Source organism: Caretta caretta, chromosome 17 (genome assembly GCF_965140235.1).
Source record: "Caretta caretta isolate rCarCar2 chromosome 17, rCarCar1.hap1, whole genome shotgun sequence".
In the NCBI taxonomy this organism is placed as follows: Eukaryota; Metazoa; Chordata; order Testudines; family Cheloniidae; genus Caretta; species Caretta caretta.
Genome location: NC_134222.1, coordinates 23,464,396 through 23,482,579, shown reverse-complemented (window position 1 = coordinate 23,482,579; position 18,184 = coordinate 23,464,396). Strand labels below are relative to the sequence as shown.

The 18,184-nt window shown below is 47.3% G+C and overlaps 1 protein-coding gene across 1 annotated transcript in view; it reads left to right on the top strand.

The window, feature by feature from the left end:
* Positions 1-17,809, top strand: part of MPO (myeloperoxidase) — a 66,963-nt gene extending 49,154 nt beyond the window's left edge. Inside the window, exons 9-13 of the mRNA XM_048823917.2 lie at positions 2,292-2,538; positions 4,567-4,737; positions 9,324-9,561; positions 13,498-13,709; positions 15,620-17,809. Of these exons, the coding sequence (XP_048679874.2) occupies positions 2,292-2,538; positions 4,567-4,737; positions 9,324-9,561; positions 13,498-13,709; positions 15,620-15,642 (891 nt within the window). The 3' untranslated portion in view covers positions 15,643-17,809. The remainder of the gene's footprint in view (positions 1-2,291; positions 2,539-4,566; positions 4,738-9,323; positions 9,562-13,497; positions 13,710-15,619) is intronic.
* The last annotated feature ends 375 nt before the right edge of the window (positions 17,810-18,184 follow it).

Below are 18,184 nucleotides of genomic sequence, written 5' to 3'. Positions count from 1 at the left end.
TTTTTGCAACAGCATCACATTGCTGACTCATGTTGAAGCTGTGATCCACCACAACCCCCACAGCCTTCTCAGCAGAGCTGCTGCCAAGCCAGTTTTCCCCCATTCTGTATTTGTGCATTTGGTTTTTCTTCCCTAAGTGTAGCACCTCACATTTGTCTTTGTTGAAATTCATTTTGTTGTCTAGCCCAGTTCTCCAGTTTATCAAGATCCCTCTGAATTTTAGCTCTACCCTCCAAAGTGTTGGCAACCACCCCCAGCTTTGTGTCATCTGCAAACTTGATCAGTGTGCTCTCTATACCTACATCCAGGTCATTAATGACAATGTTAAACAACACTGGGCCCAGAACAGATTCCAGTGGAACTCCACCCAAGACCTCCTTCCAATCTGACATCATTCCATTAATAGTTATTCTTTGTTTGTGGTTGTTTAACATATTATGTATTCACTTAATGGTAGTTCCACTGAGCCTGCATTTCTCCCACTTACTTATTAGAATGTCTTGTGGGACTGTGTCAAAAGACTTGCTAAAGTCAGGGTATTTATGTCCACCGCATTTCCCCCATCCACTAAACGAATTACCTTGTCAAAGAAGGAAATCAAGGTGGTTTGACATGATTTGTTCTTGATAAATCCATGTTGGCTGCTTGTGATCACCCTTCAGCCTCCAGGTATTCGCAAATTAACTGTTTTGTACATTGCTCTAGTAGCTTCCCAGGGATGGAGGTCAGGCTGATTGGTCTGTAGTTTCCTGGCTCCTCCTTTTTCCTCTTTTTAAAGATGAGCCCCAGATTTGCCCTTCTCCAGTCTTCCGGGACCTCTCCTGTCATCCATGAGTTTGCAAATATTATTGCCAGTGGCTTTGAGATTTCTTCAGCTAATTTCTTCAGCACCCTGGGATAAATAACATCAGGCCCCACTGACTTGAATTCATTCAGATTAGTCAGAAGATCTCTGATGTGTTCTTTACTTATCCCGATCTGCATCCCTTCCCCTTTATTGTCTATGGTAACTTCGCTAGTCGTCCAGTCACGTGTTATTTGGTGTGTGAAAACTGAAGCAAAGTAGACATTGAGCAGCTCTTCTTTCCTATCATCTTCCATTACCAGTTCACCTTCTCCATTGAACAGTGGACCCTCAGCATCCCTGATCTTCCCTTTTTTGTCTGACATATTTGCAGATCCCCTTCTTGTCTCTAACATTCCTTGCCAGCTGTAACTTATTCTTTGCCTTGGCTCTCCTGATTCTGTCCCTACACACTCATGCTATCCCATGTATCCTTCCTTGGTGCCATGCCCCTCCTTCCATTTCTTTTATGGATCCCTTTTGGTTTGTAGATAGCTATGAAGATCCTCATGCAGCCACATTGGCCTCTTGTGGCTTTTCTTTTCTTTTCTCTGCACTGGAATAGCTTGATATTGAGCATCTAGGATTACATCTTTTAGGAACCACCAGCCCCCTTTGACTGGCAAGGTCAAAGAAATGTGCCTTGCACCTGGAGTGGAAAGCAAGGAGATATGGGATGGTCCTTGATTCTTGGGGGAGTTCATTGCACTGTGTCAGACTAAACCCGGAAAAAGTCTTGTCTCCTACACCGATGATCTTTACTCTGATTGTTGAGAGTTCCATTGTGCCAGAGGAGCAGAGTTGTCGATCACAGGTTTCATCCGGGAGCTTTAGCTAGTCTTTTAGATACCCTGGGACTGAGACCTTGAACTTAATGTGAAATTCTATGGTAAGCAAGCGTAGGAAGTAGAGGACAGGTCTGATGTGCTCACAGTAGCCTGCTGGGGCGTGTTTTAATTCTTTTCTGAGCAAACATGAAGGGTGGAAACTTTGTTATTTGTAACGAAAGCTGAGATTCTGAAACAATTGCATGGCTGGGGAAGCCGCAGCCATATGCAGAGGACTTTTGTGCTGACACCCAAATCTGGCCTGCCGAAGGATGCATCACTGACCATGTGATAAAATGGCCAGCTGTAGAAAGGACCATGAGTCTGTGCCACAAAGTTAGGAAGTAAGTTACAATCTGGTACCTGGGACTAAAGTGTGTTTGGGTGAAAAGAGTGTCTGGCCAAGTCAACAGAGAGATTGTTGGGTAGCCCCTGTCCTGTGCACTTTCTCTGCTCCCATTTTGTACAAGCACTTGCCCTTTTATTGCGTGTTCCCAGACAGGTGGTTTTGAAACAGTTACATAGAATAACTCTTGGGAGATGAGCATAGCCCTCTCTGCACTCCCAGGGAGCTGATGGTTGGTGCCATGAGTGGATCATCCTCTCCTTGTTTTCCCCAGATTATAACCTTCAGAGACTACTTGCCCCACGTGCTGGGAAATAACTTCAGGACAGCTATTCCTTTCTACCAGGGGTACAATGACTCTGTGGATCCCCGAATATCCAGCATCTTCACCATCGCTTTCCGCTTTGCTCACGCTTCGATTCAGCCCTTTGTGTTCCGCTTGGATGATCGCTACCAGCCTGTAGGCCCCCCAACTCTCCTCAGCAAAGAATTCTTTGCTACGTGGAAAATTGTGACACAAGGTAAAACCCTTCCTGCAGTCCTACTCTCCGCTGCCCCACACCCATTCTGGTCAGACACTTCCCGTCTGCCACTATGGCCAGACTTCACAACAGGATACATCAACATAGGGGTCGTTGTCTCAAAATCAGCCAGTGAATCCTGCCAGTCACCAGTGGCCAAAGCATCTTGCCATCCCAGCACAGTTCCTCTGAGTGGTCAAAGTAGAAACCGTCCTCTTGGGGTAGCTCACACGTGGTTGGTTAAATGTTTATAGTTGTTAATAAAATCACTGAAGATAAACATTTTCCTGAGAGGGGAGGAAAAAAGACCTGAATGCAGGAAGTTTGGAGTTATGTGAGGTACTTACATGGTCCCCATCACCATATGGTCTGGGTCTCTCACAATCTTTAAGGTTTCAGAGTAGCGGCCGTGTTAGTCTGTATCTGCAAAAAGAAAAGGAGGACTTGTGGCACCTTAGAGACTAACCAATTTATTTGAGCATAAGCTTTCGTGAGCTACAGCTCACTTCATCCAATGAAGTGAGCTGTAGCTCACGAAATCTTTAAGGTATTTATCCTCACAACACCCCTGTGAGATAGGGCAGACATCTGGCATCAGCCACTGTCAGAGACAGGACACTGGGCTCGATGGACCACTGCTCTGAGCCAGGATAGCCGTTCTGATATTCTTACTGTCCCCAGTTGCAGATGGGGAACTGAGGCCCAGAGAGAATACAGGAGAGATTCACAAAGGGATGTACGTGCCTAAATCCCAGATTTAGGGGACTAAATCCCTGTTTAGGCACCACTGCAAGTCACAAAACCCCCACTCAGCTGCCATTTAACCCTTTAGGTGCCTAAATGCATTTGCTGCAAATGCTCCTTTGGGGTCTATGGTTCTACCCTGACCATGTTCCTCCACCTATCTTCCTGCAGGACCCAGTCCAATGGGTGTGCTCAGAACATGCCTAATGCTACACAGAACAGTCAGGCAAGGAGGGAGGAAGAGGAAGAGCTGGCCTCCCTTATAGCCTTTAATCCAGTGGCTAGGGTACTCACCCAGGAAGGGGGAGGCCCCAGTTTAATTCCATCCTCTTCCTGATGAGGCGAAAAAGTTTGAAGAGGGCTTTCCCACCTCTTAGGTGAGTGCCTTAAACACTGGACTATAGGGAGATTCTCATGCTTTCTCTGGCCCAATTAATATTTAGTTACAGTAGAACAGCTTTCACAAGAGAGACTGACAGCACTGCTACCAGAATATCCCATAGTTCAGTCATTAGGGTGTTCATATGAGCAGGGGAAGAGCCTTGGTCAAATCCCTTCTACATATCAGGCAGAGGACGGAATTGAACTTGGTCTCCCATGTCCTGGGTGAGTGCCCGAACCAGTGCACTGAAGGTTATACAGGAGGCAGCTTCCTCAGTGTTGTGGGAAGCTAGGCAGCCATCTAAACCTCCTGACTCCAGCAGAGGGGTTCCTGGCTGTGGATTGCTAGCAGAGATAGGCATCTTCCTGCAGCCTGGATTTGGGTGCTGAACTCTGCGAGGGGGTGGGGCTTAGAACACTGCCCTCTGATCTGCCTCCCCCGTTGGCTAGTTGGGATGGCTCCCCACCGAGCTTTGGTGGAGCCTTTCCTCGGGTGCCTCTCTCCCCCACCCCCCTATGCACTGATGCCTACCTCAGGCTTTGTGGGTCCCCTGATTTTCCAGGCACCGAGAAGTGAATCTTTACAATGGCCATGCACCTTTTTTGGATTGGGGCCTGAGTATCTTGCCCAAGGCCTCCTAGGAAGTTTGTGATGGTGCAGGGAATTCAACCTAAGTCTCCTGAGTCCCAGGTCAGCATGTTAACTGCTGGACCACCCTCCTTTTCTGAAGGAGCACTTTTCCAGATATCAGGAAATTCAAAGCTTAGGTTCCCAAGTCATCTACTATACCAGTAGATGTATGAACAAAAGCCCAGGTAGGGCCTCTGTTTCAAATGCAGTGTCCATCCCTAATGTTGTTGGACGTGGAAGGCCATTTACTAGTAGCTGTTTAATTCCTGCAGGTGGCATTGACCCTATTCTCCGTGGCTTGATGGCTAATCAGGCCAAACTGATGACACAGAGGCAAATGGTTGTGGATGAAGTCCGGGATCGGCTGTTTGAACAGGTCATGAGGACTGGACTGGATTTAGCGGCACTTAACATGCAGCGTGGCAGAGATAAAGGTCTCCCAGGTGAGGATCCCAGCTGGCTCCATCTCAGAAACAAACCTCCAGAGGAAATGGAAAAACCAAAATGCCAAACCCCACAGGAATGAATGTAAATTGCAGTATATTCTAGAAACGTAGGGGGAAAACCAGACAGTCCCATAATGGAATACAGAGAAATGTAGTCAACCTTAAGCCATCCACATACCCTGCGACAAAAAGTCTGACATGGAGAGTAAATATTGACAGCACAGTGTTGGCTGGGATCTTGCCGGGATCTCTTCTGGGTCCTGTCTGCTTTACTGTGCCACAGTAAACCAGTAGGTAGGAAAGTGGATGAAGGGAAAGCAGTGGACGTGTTGTTCCTTGACTTTAGCAAAGCTTTTGACATGGTCTCCCACAGTATTCTTGCCAGCAAGTTAAAGAAGTATGGGCTGGATGAATGGACTATAAGGTGGATAGAAAGTTGGCTAGATTGTCGGGCTCAATGGGTAGTGATCAATGGCTCCATGTCTAGTTGGAAGCCGGTGTCAAGTGGAGTGCCCCAAGGGTCGGTCCTGGGGCTGGTTTTGTTCAATATCTTCATAAATGATCTGGAGGATGGCGTGGATTGCACCCTCAGCAAGTTTGCAGATGACACTAAACTGGGAGGAGAGGTAGATACGCTGGAGGGTAGGGATAGGATACAGAGGGACCTAGACAAATTGGAGGATTGGGCCAAAAGAAATCTGATGAGGTTCAACAAGGACAAGTGCAGAGTCCTGCACTTAGGACGGAAGAACCCCATGCACCGCTACAGACTAGGGACCGAATGGCTCGGCAGCAGTTCTTCAGAAAAGGACCTAGGGGTTACAGTGGACGAGAAGCTGGATATGAGTCAACAGTGTGCCCTTGTTGCCAAGAAGGCCAATGGCATTTTGGGATGTATAAGTAGGGGCATTGCCAGCAGATGGAGGGACATGATCGTTCCCCTCTATTCGACACTGGTGAGGCCTCATCTGGAGTACTGTGTCCAGTTTTGGGCTCCACACTAGAAGAAGGATGTGGAAAAATTGGAAAGAGTCCAGCGGAGGGCAACAAAAGTGATTAGGGGACTGGAACACATGACTTATGAGGAGAGGCTGAGGGAACTGGGGATGTTTAGTCTACGGAAGAGAAGAATGAGGGGGGATTTGATAGCTGCTTTCAACTACCTGAAAGGGGGTTCCAAAGAGGATGGCTCTAGACTGTTCTCAGTGGTAGCAGATGACAGAACAAGGAGTAATGGTCTCAAGTTGCAGTGGGGGAGATTTAGGTTGGATATTAGGAAAAACTTTTTCACTAGGAGGGTGGTGAAACACTGGAATGCGTTACCTAGGGAGGTGGTGGAATCTCCTTCCTTAGAAGTTTTTAAGGTCAGGCTTGACAAAGCCCTGGCTGGGATGATTTAATTGGGGATTGGTCCTGCTTTGAGCAGGGGGTTGGACTAGATGACCTCCTGAGGTCCCTTCCAACCCTGATATTCTATGATTCTATGAAAGTTAGCCACTGACTTAGCAGCCAGTGTGGAGCTAAGAGCTGACTGGAGTTAGATGCTTAGCAACATAATCCTTTACGTTCACATCACATTGCACAGAACATTGCAAACAGTCACTGATGAACTCTTCTCTTTGTGTCACAACAAACATATTATCTTCAGTTGATAAATGGCAAAACTGGCATGGAAGCTAATGACTTGTCTGCAAGAATCATTGCCAAGCCCGGACTAGAATTCAGGAATTGCTGCATTCTAACTCTGCCCAGCTCCTGAACCACGCTGCCTCTTTGATTCAACAAATCGCATCTTCTCACATGTCCTGTCTGTGGCTCATAGAATCATAGAAGATCAGGGTTGGAAGGGACCCCAAGAGGCCATCTAGTCCAACCCCCTGCTCAAAGCAGGACCAATCCTCAACTGAATCATCCCAGCCAGGGCTTTGTCAAGCCTGACCTTAAAAACCTCTAAGGAGGGAGATTCCACCACCTCCCTAGGGAACCCATTCCAGTGCTTCACCATCCTCCTAGTGAAAAAGTTTTTCCTAATATCCACCCTAGACCTCCCCCACTGCAACTTGAGACCATTGATCCTTGTTCTGTCATCTGCTACCACTACTTATTGTGTGGCAGATGTGCCCCTGCTGTGAGCAGGTCAGTGTCCTCAGGAGCCAACCGTAACACCTCACAGCTAAGATTGCAGAAGTGGAGGAGTCGTAAAGAAAAGTAGCAGGTAGAAAAATGATAGTGGATGCCTTTAACTCCCCTACGATTCACTAGACCATGGTGAGTAGGAGTAAGGAGGTGATTTTACCTCTGTGTACGGCATTGGTGGGACCAGTCTTGGAATGTTGCGTCTATTTCTGGTGTCTCCAATGAAAAAAAATGATGACAAACTGAAGATGGTACAGAGAAGTGCCACTAAAAAGATTTGAGGGCTGGAGAAACTTACAGTGAGAGACTTAAAAAACTCCACCTGACTAGCTGATCAGAAAGACGATATAGAGGTGACTGGACTATACTGTTTCAGTACCATCATGGGGAGAAAAGCCTGGGTGCTAAAGGGCTCTTTAATGCAGAGGAGACAGGCAGAACAAGAGCCAATGGCTAGAAGCTGAGGCCAGACAAATTCAAATGGGAAATATGGCACAGATTTTTAATAGAGGGTGATTAGCCATTGGAACAAGCTGCCAAGGAAAGTGGTCGATTCTCACCTCCTTAAGTCTTCAGAGCAAGACTGGGGCCTTTCTAGAAGAGAAAAGGAGGACTTGTGGCACCTTAGAGACTAACAAATCCGATGAAGTGAGCTGCTCATGAAAGCTTATGCTCAAATAAATTTGTTAGTCTCTAAGGTGCCACAAGTCCTCCTTTTCTTTTTGCGGCTACAGACTAACATGGCTGCTACTCTGAAACGTTTCTAGAAGAGATGCTTTACTCAGACACATTTAGTTGGGCTCAGCACAGGAGAAGCTAAAATTTCTGGCCTGTGTTACTCAGGAGCTCAGACTAGATGATCTAATAGTTCCTTCTGGCCTTACACTCTATGAATCTGGGAATGGTTTGGAATATCAGTTTGGTACCAGAATGATACCTTTTTATATCAGCCTGTTGAGGTGCCTACAGAAGAAGCAATTCTCAATTCAGATGTGGTCTACACCAGGAAATTAGGTCAGTATCACTACATCGCTCAGGGGAGTGAATAATCCACACCCCTGAGTGACACAGTTAAACCAACCTGACCCCTGGTACAGACCTAGTTCCGCCTCTTGGGGAAGTGGAGTACCCATGTTGACAGGAGGTGTAGATAGCGTCTTCATTGAAGCACTGCAGTGGGGCAGCTGCAGCGTTTTCAGTGTAGACAAGCCCTTAGTCTTGAGTAATAGACAGGAGTTAATAAAATTAAAATGGAACATAGAAGCTTCCTGGGCTAACAGTGATCACTGCCCAATTAGGCTGATATTGTAACTAGGATAGCATTGTGGTGGGAAACTTAATAAGGCAGACTTCAAAACTATGAGGAATGGTGATAAATTCACAGTTTTCAAGGCCAGAAGTAACCTCTAGGATCTAATCTGACCGGCATAACACAGACCATATAACATCAGCCTGTCATTCCTGCAGTGGAGGGAATAATTCTTCCCTGCTTTTTAAGGCAACACAACTGGGTCTACTACCAGGTGTCTGAACTAGAACAGAACATTTACAAAGATACCCAAATTGATTAAAACCCTCTAAATGAGGATAATTTACTCCCTCCTTTGCTAATCTGTTCCAATGCTTCATTACACTCACTGTTAAAAAGCTGCAATTTATTTCTCATTTGAATTTGTCTAACTTCAGCTTCCAGCCATGGGATCTTATTCTGCCTTTATCTGCTAGAGCAAAGAGCTCCCTAATACCTGGTGCCTTCTCTAGATAGGCAATTATTGACAGGATTAAAGAGTCTCTTAATCTTTGTTTTGATAAGTGAAATACATTGAGCTCATTAAATCTCTTAGTGTAAGTTGTACTTTCCAGATTTCAAATGATTCCTTAGCTCTTCTCTGAACCCTGCCCAGGTTTTCAATATTATTTTTAAAGTGTGGAGACCAGAATGGGATGTAGTGTTCCAACAGTGATTCAGAGATGACAGAATCTCACTAGTTCTACTCAACATTCCCCTCTTTATACATCCAAAGATCATTTTAGTTAATAGCAGGTGGAAGAATATGTTAGAATCTTAAACTGTAAATGGAGCCTGAAAGTAACTTAAGACTCCATAGAGAGACACAATTATTCATGTGCCTCTGACACCAAAACAAACAAAGAGTAAAAGCTGCCGGGTAGGAAAGGGTTATGTCTAAAACAGCATGATCTAAAGAATAGACATCCTGCCTGAACTATACCGATCGTGCCAGGTAAGGTACTAATTGGAACTAAAGTTGACACAAAGAGTTGACACAAAGAACAGAAAATCAGAGACAATAAGGGGAGAGCTTTAGAAAAGACTTCAAATACACTAGAAACAAATATGTGACTGCGTCACCCAAGGAAGAGGAACAACTTGCTAGCACAGATGGGAGGGAGATGGTGGTATTGACTGCTCTGCTCTGGTTCTGCAGGGTATAACGCCTGGAGGCAATTCTGTGGGCTTTCACAGCTTTGCAACTTAGCTGATCTCTCTGAAGAGCTGAGAAATCATAAGCTAGCCAAGAAGTTCATGGACCTGTACGGGACACCAGACAATATCGACATCTGGATTGGGGCACTCGCGGAGCCATTTGTTCCCAATGGCAGAGTTGGGCCCACCATGGCTTGCCTCATTGGATCTCAGTTCAGAAAATTGCGAGATGGGGACAGGTAAGAGATCATACAAAGATAGGAATCCCAGTTGATATCTACTTATTCTTCTTCGAGTAGTGTCCCTGTGGGTGCTCCACTGTAGGTATTCTGAATACAGAAAAGGGGATCCCCATTCACAGTAAGCCACTGGAATTTAAGCCTGTAGTGGTCCCTCACTCTGAAGTGGGAGAGGGAGGCTACTCTGCCTCACTACAGGCAGACTACAGTAATAGTCTTATAGGGAAGAGCTCCAGCCCCTTTTTTTGGGGGGGGGGGCAGAAACACAAACAGTCTTTAGCCTGCAGCCACCTGGCTGGGCAGACAGCTACAAACCGTCTGTAGAGGGGCTCTGGCTCCCTCTGGGCGGAGCGGAGTCACAATTAGGGCTCTTGCAGGGGTGAGTGCCAAAGCAGTCTGGGGGCTCAGGCGGGGCAGAGCGGGAGCTGAGCACCAAAGCAGACAAGAGGCTCAGGCGGGGGGGGAGAAGGGGGGTGTGAACGCCAACACAGGCCTCTTTGCCTATGGTGGGGAGGCTGCCATCCAGGGGTGGGGTATCAGGGGGACGCAGGCCCACCCAACTCCACTGCATCCCAGCCCAGGCCCCTGAAAGTGGCAAGGTGATCTGCCACTGGGTCAGCGGGGATTCCAGCCGCAACATGCTGACTCACACTCCGGCAGCAGGACCGGACTAGAGTCTGGTCTCTCTGGGGCCCCCCCACCACAGTCTGGATGTAGGGTCCCAAACAGGGCCAGCTCCAAGCACCAGCGAACCAAGCAGGTGCCTTGGGCGGCCAATGTAAAGGGGCGGCAGGACGTCGGGCTCTGGGGCGGCAATCCGCCCTCGGCGGTGGCGGGATGTGACTCTTCTACAGTCACTGGCGGCAATTCGGCGGCCACACCATCACTCCGCTTCTGTGTTCAGCCACATGTTTTTGGGGTTTTTTTGCGGCTTGGGGCGGCAAAAACATTGGAGCCAGCCCTGGTCCCAAAGGTCCCCTCTCTGCTCGGGGTACTTGGCCACGGGTAGCTCCGGCAGCTCCTCGGGGTCCTCGTCTGCCTCCCATGATGGCAAAGTGTCGGTCCACTTGGGCTGGACCAGGCTCTTGCAGGGACGTCTGCTCCCCTGAAGAGACATCCGGTCTCTCCTGTGGCTCAGTAACAGAGGAGCTCCTGGTACTTCCAGTGAAAGGGGTGGGGCGGGCTTGGCTTCGCCCACCCAGGGGAGCATAGAATCAGAGAATCCCAGGGTTGGAAGAGAATTCAGGGGGTCATCTAGTCCAACCCCCTGCTCTAAGCTGGGCCAGCACTAGCTAGGTCATCCCAGACAGGGCTTTGTCTATCTGGGCCTTAAAAACCTCTAAGGAAGGAGATTCCACCGCCTCCCTAGGTAACCCATTCCAGTGCTTCACCACCCACCTAGTGAAATAGTGTTTCCTAATATCCAACCTAGACCCCACCCTGCGGCAACTTTAGACCATTGCTCCTTGTTCTGTCATCTGCTACCACTGAGAACAGCCAAGCTCCATCCTCTTTGGAACCCCCCTTCAGGTAGTTGAAGGCTGCTATCAAATCCCTCCTCATTCTTCTCTTCTGCAGATTAAATAACCCTAGTTCCCTCAGCCTCTCCTCATAAGTCATGACTTCGAAATCATTTTCATTGCCCTCCGCTGGACTCTTTCCAATTTGTCCACATCCCTTCTGTAGTGGGGGGACCAAAACTAACACAATACTCCAGGTGTGGCCCACCAGTGCCCCGAGTAGAGGGGAATAATCACTTCCCTCGATCTGCTGGCAATGCTCCTAGTAATAAAGCCCAATATGCTGTTGGCCTTGTTGGCAACAAGGGCACACTGTTGACTCACATCCAGCTTCTTGTACACTGTAACCCCTAGGTCCTTTTCTGCGGAACTGCTGCTTAGCCAGTCAGTCCCCAGCCTGTGGCGGTGAATGGGATTCTTCCTTCCTAAGTGCAGGACTCTGCCCTTGTCCTTGTTGAACCTCATCAGATTTCTTTTGGCCCAATCTTCCAATTTGTCTAGGTCACTCTGGGACCTATCCCTACCCTCCAGCATATCTACCTCTCCCCCGAGCTTAGTGTCATCTGCGAACTTGCTGAGGGTGCAATTAATCACATCATCCGGACCATTAATGAAGATATTGAACAAAACTGGCCCCAGGACCAACCCCTGGGGCACTCTGCTTGATACCGGCTGCCAACTAGACATGGAGCCATTGATCACTACCCGTTGAGCCCAACAATCTAGCCAGCTTTCTATCCATTTTATAGTCCATTAATCCAATACATACTTTTTTAACTTGCTGGCAAAAATACTGTGGGAGACCATAACAAAAATGTAGTGGTCCCTCACATTCCACTTCAGAGCGAGTCCGCTCAGCCTCATCACAAAGCCCCATTCATTACAAAGCTCACAAAGAGAAAGATTTCAGAGTAGCAGCCGTGTTAGTCTGTATCTGCAAAAACAAAAGGAGGACTTGTGGCACCTTAGAGACTAACAAATTTATTTGAGCATGAGCTTTCGTGAGCTACAGCTCACTTCATCGGATGCATGCAGTAGAAAACTGATGAAGTGAGCTGTAGCTCACGAAAGCTTATGCTCAAATAAATTTATTAGTCTCTAAGAAGTGGTTCGGGACTATTTAGAAAAGCTGGACGTGCACAAGTCCATGGGGCCGGATGCATTGCATCCAAGAGTGCTAAAGGAGTTGGCGGATGTGATTGCAGAGCCATTGGCCATTATCATGGCGATCGGGGGAAGTCCCGGACGACTGGAAAAAGGCTAATGTAGTGCCCATCTTTAAAAAAGGGAAGAAGGAGGATCCTGGGAACTACAGGCCAGTCAGCCTCACCTCAGTCCCTGGAAAAATCATGGAGCAGGTCCTCAAGGAATCAATTCTGAAGCACTTAGAGGAGAGGAAAGTGATCAGGAACAGTCAGCATGGATTCACCAAGGGCAAGTCATGCCTGACTAATCTAATTGCCTTCTATGATGAGATAACTGGTTCCGTGGAAGAAGGAAAAGCAGTGGACGTGTTATTCCATGACTTTAGCAAAGCTTTTGGCATTGTCTCCCACAGTATTCTTGCCAGCAAATTAAAGAAGTATGGGCTGGATGAATGGACTATGAGGTGGATAGAAAGCTGGCTAGATTGTCGGGCTCAACGGGTAGTGATCAATGGCTCCATGTCTAGTTGGCAGCTGGTATCAAGTGGAGTGCCCCAAGGGTCCGTCCTGGGGCCGGTTTTGTTCAATATCTTCATAAATGATCTGGAGGATGGTGTGGATTGCCCTCAGCAAGTTTGCAGATGACACTAAACTGGGAGGAGAGGTAGATACGCTGGAGGGTAGGGATAGGATACAGAGGGACCTAGACAAATTGGAGGATTGGGCCAAAAGAAATCTGATGAGGGTCAGCAAGGACAAGTGCAGAGTCCTGCACTTAGGACGGAAGAACCCCATGCACCGCTACAGACTAGGGACCGAATGGTTAGGCAGCAGTTCTTCAGAAAAGGACCTAGGGGTTACAGTGGACGAGAAGCTGGATATGAGTCAACAGTGTGCCCTTGTTGCCAAGAAGGCCAATGGCATTTTGGGATATATAAGTAGGGGCATTGCCAGCAGATGGAGGGACATGATCGTTCCCCTCTATTCGACACTAGTGAGGTCAGGCTTGACAAAGCCCTGGCTGGGATGATTTAGTTGGGGATCGGTCCTGCTTTGAGCAGGGGGTTGGACTAGATGACCTCCTGAGGTCCCTTCCAACCCTGATATTCTATTATTCTCTTATTCTAAGGTGCCACAAGTCCTCCTGTTCTTTTTAAAGAGAAAAATGTTGCTTGTGTTCATGTTTCATTGGAAATGACATGCCAGCTGTCCCGAGTCTATCAAAATCCACAGGATAAAATCTGTTGCTGCTCTTTTCCTGTTTTGGGCAGATTCTGGTGGGAGAATATCGGGATTTTCACTCCCCAGCAGCGAAGCGCCCTGAGACGGATCAGCTTGCCACGTATAATCTGTGATAACACCCACATTACTGAGGTTCCTAGGCATATTTTCTATGCCAATACTTACCCCAGAGACTTTGTGAACTGCAATCGGATACCGAAGCTGGACCTCTCAGCTTGGAGATCAACGCATGCTGGGGAAGGTAGGTATGGAGAGAACTGGCTGGCTTGCACTCAGCGTAACATGGGGAACTCAATTTTCAAAGTAGGATACGCAAAGGTGCATGTTTGCATCTGCATTTATGGGCCTAGATAAATACTTACGGGGCATATTTTCAAAGGTTTTAGTTGTTTAAAGATACAAATAGGGGCCTAGTGAGATTTTCAAAAGCACCTAAACTGATTAAGATACTTTAGCTCCCTTGAAAATCAGTGCGAGTTCGGCATGTAATTCCCTGAAGTGCTTTTGAAAATCCCACTGGGTGCCTATCTACATATTGAGGTGCCTAAATAGCCTTGTAAAGCTGGTTCTTAGGTCCAGAAACTGGTATATAGATGCCTAATGCAGATTTAGACGCCTCCATTTAGGCACCCAGGCTTGAAAATTGGGCCCGTTATGAGTAAGCTCATGGGCATGCAGTCCCTCAGCATGGCTGGTCAAAGGTAAAGCTAACCTGGGCTGCCAGGGATGACTTTATATAAATGTTTAGCTTGTTACCTCTTCAGGACAGGGTCTTCCTGTCACATCGAAATTACCATAGTGGGTCAGAGCAGCAATCCCTCCAGCCATCTGTCCTTGTTGTCTTGTTCTGAGCACATTGTCAGTGCTTAGCAAATAATTGCTGAGGGATCAGGAGTGGCTCCCAAGATAAGGCTGAGTTGAGAGTTATTCCTGCTTAGGGCCCCCAGTGGGCTAGCACCACCTCTGCCAGTGGGCAATGCAGGGAGCACAGGGGGCTGTGGGATGGACGTGAGGAGCAGTTCAGTGCTGCAGAAGGAGAATGTTTCACTATGGCTTGCCAAGAGGAGTCCTGGTTCAGGGAGCTGGAAGAGGTCAGCTGCAGTGGGTCACTCCCCTGCAGAGGCTAGCAGATCCCCTTCTCACACAACAGCCATCCTGGTAACCAGGGAATACCTGGTGGCTGCATCCTGGGAGTGTCAACTGATGGTATCTGAGGAAACATGAGAGGTGAGGTCTGGCACGAGGAGATCTCTCTACTGCAGTGCAAGCTCAGGCTTGCAGCCCCGGGCTTCCCGCAGCAGGCTAGAGCAGGGCTGGTAGGTGCTTCCCTGCCTTTTCCTTTTGCAGAACTCAGCTGCTCCTCAGCCCTTTCTGATCCTTCAGGTTCTCAACTGAGCAGGGCCGGCTCGAGCTTTTTTGCCTCCCCAAGCCAAAAAAATAAGGCAAACAGAGAGCTGCCAAAGAGCCGCCCCAATATTGGCCAAAATGCCGCCACTCCACAGGGGCCGCCCCAGGCACGTGCTTCCTTAGCTGGTGCCTGGAGCCTGCCCTGCAACTGAGATACGTAGCTCCCCTTCTTCAGCAGCTAAGTAACCAACTAATATCCAACAGATAAAACATTGAAATTTCTTGCCCAAGCTACATTTGAAAAAATTAGAAATTAACTTATTAATGACTGTTTATCTAATTATTACAATTTTAGACTAAATGAGGTCACCTGTTCAAGAGGACCCATTGTGATATACAACCAACTGCCACCCTTCCTGTCCAGTAGATTTGCACGCTCTGGTTCAAGTGGTAAAAATGCCAGGGGCGTGAGGGACACTGTACACAAAGTGTCATGAGTTCTCATTGGTAGATGTCTTAGACTTAAAAGTCGTACTTCTAAAATGTTCTTTGGCCATCTGTTGGCTCCTGTGCCTAGTCAGATGGGAATCCTGCTTTGCTGTACTGGACTAGGGTAATTAGAGAAGGACTCCAGCTGGGCAAGGTGAACATCTTCCACAGAGCCTGAGGGCATCGATTGGTGGATATATTGCCTCTCTCCCCTTTGTCCTCCTGTTCCTGCTTAACCCATAGAGATAAAACAAAATCCCAGCCTCCCAGGGGCCTTCACTGCTTTATTAACACCTTGCCCATTTCACCCCACAGAAGAAGCATCTGGTGACTACTAGTGATGGAAGCTGAAGTTCCCCTGGAGGGCTGGAGTCAGGATGCTGCCCACAAGGATTCTTTACCACATTCAGTCCAATGATTTTACTGCCTGGAATACACGGCATAAGTGCTAGTGTTTGGCTTGATTTTGTTTTGCATGAGGCCTCTTCAGTGAGATGCAACCAAATTAAAGTGAGCATTGTTAAAAGACATTCCAGTGCAATATATGAAATGTTCTAAACATGACATTACAGAGCAGAGAACGGCACTAGAATGAGTTTTCAAAACGACAACAGAATATTTGACAATCAGCCAGGAATCTTACGAAATTCACACAAATTTGGCCTAAATCAGCTTTTTCTTAAGAGCCATTTCTTTCTGTCTGATTTTCCATAATCATATGGGTCTCTGTTGGGAGATGGTGTTGTAGGACAAAGTAGGTCCAACGGATGCACTAGAATTTCTCTGCAATGAACTCTCAACGTACCTCTTATTTACTAAAACTCTGTTGTGCTCTCTGAGTTAGTATAACAAATCCTAGAATTTTTCCTTTAAGAGAAACAAAGTTTGCAGATTTTCCAGGGGTGCATTTGAACGAGACAGTAATGATTGTCAGCCATGTGATGCCACTTAATTATTGTTCTTTGGTTTCTAGGCTAAAAAAGCTTCTCTTTCTGATTTTCCTGGAATGGTGAGTCAGCAAAGTGTCTCTATTGAAGAAATGAGACATTAACTCATTAATTCCTAATCTTTTTGCAGACTTTGGAAAAGTCATAGAATCTCAGGGTTGGAAGGGACCTCAGGAGGTCATCTAGTCCAATCCCCTGCTCAAAGCCAGACCAATCTCCAATTTTTGGCCCAGATCCCTAAATGGCCCCCTTGAAGATAGAACTCACAGCCCTGGGTTTAGCAGGCCAATGCTCAAACCACTGCGCTATCTCCCCCCAAGCTATTCCATGGTAGTCACAAAAGAATAAGGACGTGCTATTAGTGTTAGCACCACATATGAAAGGAAATTGGTGCGACAGCCTCAGTTCTCTGGGCTGGGGAAGAAGCACTTGGCATGAGTCTTTGCATCCTAAACCTGGGTGATGGGACCAGTCCTGGCGCTAAGTAGAGCAGCTGGAAGATGAAAACCAAATGGGTGCAGGGATGCCTTAACTATGCTTCCTTTTCCCCTGGCTCCATCCCCATCTGGCAGCTGAGGTGCAGGAGAAATTACACAAGCTCTGTGCCACCTTAGGATTCCCTTAGGCAGGGGGAATCCACCAGCAATTGATGCAGTGATAATTGTTTAGCTCTCTGGGACAGGGTCCACTAGCATTAGAATTGCTTTGCCCAGCTGAAGTGGCTAGAACTGTGCAAAGTAGCCCTATGTTTGGGTGATTTGGTGCCTAGCTATCCAGTCACATAGGCTGTATAAATTTGGAAAGCCAGTGTGTTCATTTGTGTGGTTCCTCTAGCATTTTAATTTAATCCTCAATTAATTTAATTAACTCAGGCATCAGTGCAAAGAATCTTCTGCTGAGTGAAGGCTGAGAGTTTGGGATGTGAATAGTAATTGCTAGTGACAGTCACAAAGCCACAGTGTGATCTTCAGCATTACACAACAAGGGACTCCTCTGATTTTCAGGTCTGCTCAGAACATGAAGTCCTCTCTCAGTTAATGTACATGCCCCTGTGTCATGCTAGGACTAGAATAAGCAAAGCTGGAGAAGAAAATCATTCTCTGTTAGAACTCTTCTGTCCTCAAAATTGTTTGAGTCTGGGTCTAAGCAGCAGAATCAGGATTGCATCCGCAGGGAGGCAGGAAGTGTGTTTATTACAGCCATGCCGATTTATGTGGGAAGCTGGGCACAATACAGATGGCAGTGACTCTTTTTTGAGCCTTTGTCTGTAAATAAGCTTTCTTTCACTTAATTAATTATAAGGCTAGAGGGGCCTATAGTGATCATCTACTCTAACTTTCTGTATAACACAGGCCACAGAACTTCCCTGAATTAATTCCTGTTTGTTCTAGAGCAGATCTAGTTCAAATAGTCTCATTCCACACATATCCCACCATTCCTCAAGTGAGGGGCAAACCAACTTCTCCTTCGCTCCTGTAATGGGCCTTGAGTTGCTATGCCTGCTATATAACCACTCTCTGTGTAACGCATCGCCCAATAAAATGCTTTTTGGAACCGAGGCTGACTTTCCTTTCCCTTGTGCAACGCGATGAGTGCAGTAAGTCGTGAAGGGAGGTGGGTGAGGACAGGTATTGTGCAGGGACTCGGCAGGTACGTGCTCAAATCCAGAGGCACGAGCCAAAGTAGAGAATGCTGAAAAGAAATTGCCCTGCCGAGTCCCTGTGCAGCAGAGGCATGCCTTAGCTTCCTGGGACATGGGATACCGTGACAGAAAACTGAGGAGGAGAACTGCAGCGGGCATGGTACAAATCAACAACTGCCTCTCAGAGAAACAGCTGATAATGAAACCCCCAGCCCTCCCACAGAGCGGACAAGACATCCCCGCTGAGCCCTCAAAGTAAGTACGGGGGATTGCAGGGACCGGTGCCCATGA